Genomic DNA, 4,285 nt, shown 5'->3' on the forward strand with positions numbered 1-4,285 from the left:
CACGGACCCTTTAAAATACCTGGGATGGGCAGAGAAGGGCCAAGTAATGGGTCTCTTTGCTAGGGGCTCCTCTCCTGAGCAACTGTGGGAACACGAAGCAAAATACCGGCTTGTCTGGCTGTTAAGTGTTCTGGTCGCTCCAACAAGTCCGGTGGGGATTCCCTTACAATGTTGCAGACAACAAAGTCATCACCACGCTTTCTATATTAAAACAAACACAAAAATAAAAACCTTCATGCTGTTGTTCCGTGAGCTAGTCCAGGTCTTTAAAGCTCTCCTGTGCCCCCCTGCACCGGGGCAGGGATAAGTCGGGTCCTGGGCAGCGCTCAGGCGCTCTGGGGCCGAGGCTCCCTCCCGCCGTTGAGGAGATCTGTGAGCTCCCTGATGTACTTGATGGTGTACTTCAGCGTCTGGATCTTGGTGAGCGGCTGGCCCCGCTGGCTGTAGACGGGGGGTAGGTAATTCCGGAGGGTGTGCAGGGCGTCCGCCAAGGTCCTCATCCGAAGCTTCTCCCTCTCGCTGGCCTTCCGTCTCCGCTGCACAGACATCCTGACTTTGGCCCCCTTCTGGGCCTTGGGGCCCCCCGCGCCCTGCAGGTAGGCAGGCTGGAAGGCTAACATATTGTAGTCCACCTCCACCAGGCCACCGGTCCCACGGCCATCGCAGCCACCGCTGCCCCCACTGGTGGCACCTCCGTGCCCACAGGCCAGCTCAGCCACAGCCGGTCGGGGAGAAGATGAGTAGGACCCCAGCGAAGACGCCGGAGACAGGCTCTGGGTCGGGGAGGCCTGGTTCACCTCAAAGGGCCCTGCCCTGTTGTTCCAGTCCCAGGAGGACAGGAGGCCGGGGCTGTCGGAGGGGCCCAAGCCCTCTTCGAGGCTGAGGAAGGTCTCGCGCAGGTTGTCCATGCCTGGGGGACAGCTGCAGAGAGACGGCTCCCTGGCAAGTGAGAAAGAAAGTTCCGCCGCCAGCCAGGGCACAGATCTCTTTTATGGTGGTTGGGGGAGAGGTGACAAAGTGGGAAAGACAGCCGCAGAGGGGCTTCAAAGGAGACCCCGAGGACCAAGATGGAAAATGAACTCTTCAGGTGTCACTTTCTCCTCATTGATAATTAACATCTTCCAGCTAAAATGTCTTTAAACAAAAAGGCCTCTGAGAGAAGAAAAAAGGAATTATCTTGTTGTAACTAAACCAATTAAGGCCGCCTAACTAGACTTAGCATTGTCCTTGGAACTCATTAATGAGGGAGCCAAAGAAAACAAACCTAGGGCAATTTGCAGCGAGGAGGTGGTGGCCAGGGTGCCCCAGAGGGCCCTCCTCCCCGGCAAGACCTTCCCAGTTCAGAGCAGATGGGGTGTACTGGTGGAGAAGCTGCATGGTGGGGGCGGGGGGCGGGGAGGGACAGGTAGGCAAGCCTTCTGGGCTTGGATTCCCCAGCAAGTCAAACGCAGATGGTCATAGCTCTTCCTTCATAGGGCTCTCGGGAGGACAGCACCCAGCACACACATGGTGGATGCCAGTCTCTCTCTTGCCTTCTTCAACACAATTCTCCCGAGTTTTGGTAGCGGGCACACAGGCCTCCAACATGCCCCCCCCCCACTCAGAAAGACAAAGGCCAGCAGCTCCAGTAAACCCAGAGCCTTAATGAGCAGGAAATATCCTTCAAGAAGCTTAAAACCCTTGCTTTAACAGAGCGGATTGGGATTCCCCAGCGCAAACAGATGCCATGAAACAGAAAACCTATTTCAAGCAGGGAGTTTGCAGAATACCTGGCATTTTGCCTTCTGAAGGTCTTTTAAAAATCCAGCTGCAGTGTCACACCTTGTTTTTTGAAATGTATAGAGGAAGTGTGAAAGTAACTGGGGAGCCTGTTTTCCCCACCATCGCTCCAAATGCCGCCGAATGTGTTAAGTTGGAGGGTCCTGCTAGTTTGCCTCATTTCCTACTTGCTCTGAGATAGACCCTGTGTGTTGGAGAGAAGTCTCAGGGTCCCCATTTGTCCCATGAATGTAACTTATTCTCCGTGCATCTAATTGTACAAATGAGCATGAACAACAGTTGAGAGTGATTTACATACCAGAGTAGTATTAACGTGTTCTTGAACGTGGTAAAGGCTCTTTGCCATTATGGAAAAGAAATGTCAGTGGTCTAATGAGCCCCTTCACAGTATTTTTTAATTAGCTGGGCTCAGGGAAGAAAAAGTAAAGCAGGTAATTTGTAGAAGAATGCTCTTAAATTTGCCACTTACTGGGGTGCCTGGGTGGCTCAGTGGGTTAAGCCGCTGCCTTCGGCTCAGGTCATGATCTCAGGGACCTGGGATCGAGTCCCGCATCAGGCTCTCTGCTCGGCGGGGAGCCTGCTTCCTCCTCTCTCTCTGCCTGCCTCTCTGTCTACTTGTGATCTCTGTCTGTCAAATAAATAAATAAAATCTTTAAAAAAATCAGCTAAGATTTCCCTGGTAGGAAGTGGCAGAGCCGGATTCCTAGTAAGACCCCTAAGCCCACTCTTTTTTTTTTTTAATCAATTTTCTCTATTTTCATTGGCTGTAGGAGAGGCAGGTGACCTGAATGTGATTCAAAAGGGAAGGAGACTCTCCGCAGACCCAAGGTAACTGTGACAGCCACTGACATATTAAGTTTTTAGTCCTTATAGTCTAAACTACAGTTTTCTATGTAGCACTACTTCTGCTCTCAGACTCGAGTTCTTTTTTTTTTTTATTCCTTTCCATAGCTTCTTTCTGTAATTGCTGATTTCTTAAACTCCTATTTTAAGAAATTCCATTTCTTAAATCAGACGGTATCTGTCAAATGCTTGGTGCATTATAGACACTTAGTAAGTGTAGGCTTTGTTCTTGTTAATATCATCCATGGTCAAGCTCCCCAGTACCATAAAGACCTACTCTGCTCTGACTCCTCCACCTCTGACCCTACCCCCCAGCAGTGCCACTCCACGAAAACCAGTTCTTAAAGCAAGGAAAGCTGCCAGGCTTCCGTGTCTCTCTATGGACACTGTCTCGTAAGAAATCAACTAGAGCCAAACGTGCATTTCTCCTGCTAGTCTCCACGAAGTACCCTATGCTCAGTCTGTGGGAAACGGAGGTGTAGGCCAGTATACCACCATCAGCATTTGAAGACTATGATTGGGCCCACAATAGCTAGGTGTTTTCCTATGTCCATTGAAAATAAGGCAGAAAATTGGACAATGCTAACCTGGACCCAGAAAAACCTAGCTGAGAGTGTGGTGGTATGGAAAGATGAGCCAGAGCTCACTCCTTTACAGCACATGGTACAGCCTCTCAGGGCCCCAGTACTTTACTTTGTAAAAGGAGCATAATAATATCTTCTTTATGATGTGCTTTTCTAAAATAAGGTGTATGGACCAAAGCATCATCGAAACTCCTTTCCAGCTCTAGAATGTGATGAAATGTGTTCCTGTGGGAAGGTGTTGATTTAAAGATCCCCCCACCAACCCAGCATAAAGGGACCTAGAGACAACCGAGTCTATCCTCTTAGCTTCACCCTAGAGATGACAATGACTTGTTCAGTGTCACACCAAAAGGCTGTGGCCGAGATGGGAATAGAAAGCAAAGTTTGTGTATCTTCCAGACCTGCCATTTTCTTCCCTAGAAACTAGTACAGATTTAAGTGATACACAACCTTTCATATCAGTCAGATTACACAGTTCCCACATTACTAAGTTACTAGGATAAATACCTTTTTAATAAAGATAAATAAATAATAATTCATAAATAAAAAAATAAAAAAATATTTATCTGACACACAGAGAGATCACAAGTAAGCAGAGAGTCAGGCAGAGAGAGAGAGAGGGGGTGAAGCAGGCTCCCTGCTGAGCAGAGAGCCCAATGCGGGGCTTGATCTCAGGACCCTGAGATCATGAGCTGAGCCGAAGGCAGACGCTTAACCCACTGAGCCACCCAAACGTCCCTATGATGAATATCTTAATATGCATTTAAAGGTCACTCAACAAACACTGATAAACTTCTGTGACGACAATTGTAACACACTGAAAAGAAGTCCCCAACTCTGAGGCATGTTCCCAAGACGGCTTGCGAAATGTCCTGGTCCTATTTTCCAAAGAGTAGCATGGAGAGACAGATAGCCTCTCCAATCCCCAAACCCAGGCAGGCTTCCCATTAACTCTCTCCCCATTTCGGAGGACCCGGGATTTGCCACACTGATTCGTGAGTGGCCTAGTGTCTAAATTTTCACCTAGAGTCTAATTTTGCTTCTGAGGAGATCCCAGTCATATCCCTGATAACCAGAAT

At 48.9% G+C, this 4,285-nt stretch overlaps 1 protein-coding gene across 1 annotated transcript; it reads right to left on the reverse strand.

The window, feature by feature from the left end:
- Window positions 1-326: 326 nt before the first annotated feature.
- Window positions 327-908, reverse strand: MSGN1 (mesogenin 1). The gene has a single exon (XM_004745836.1). It carries the CDS (start codon window positions 906-908, stop codon window positions 327-329), a length of 582 nt encoding a protein of 193 aa, XP_004745893.1.
- Window positions 909-4,285: the final 3,377 nt, after the last annotated feature.

The sequence above is a fragment of the Mustela putorius genome, unplaced genomic scaffold, assembly GCF_011764305.1.
Source record: "Mustela putorius furo isolate JIRA1106 unplaced genomic scaffold, ASM1176430v1.1 tig00537284_pilon_pilon_pilon, whole genome shotgun sequence".
NCBI lineage: Eukaryota > Metazoa > Chordata > Mammalia > Carnivora > Mustelidae > Mustela > Mustela putorius.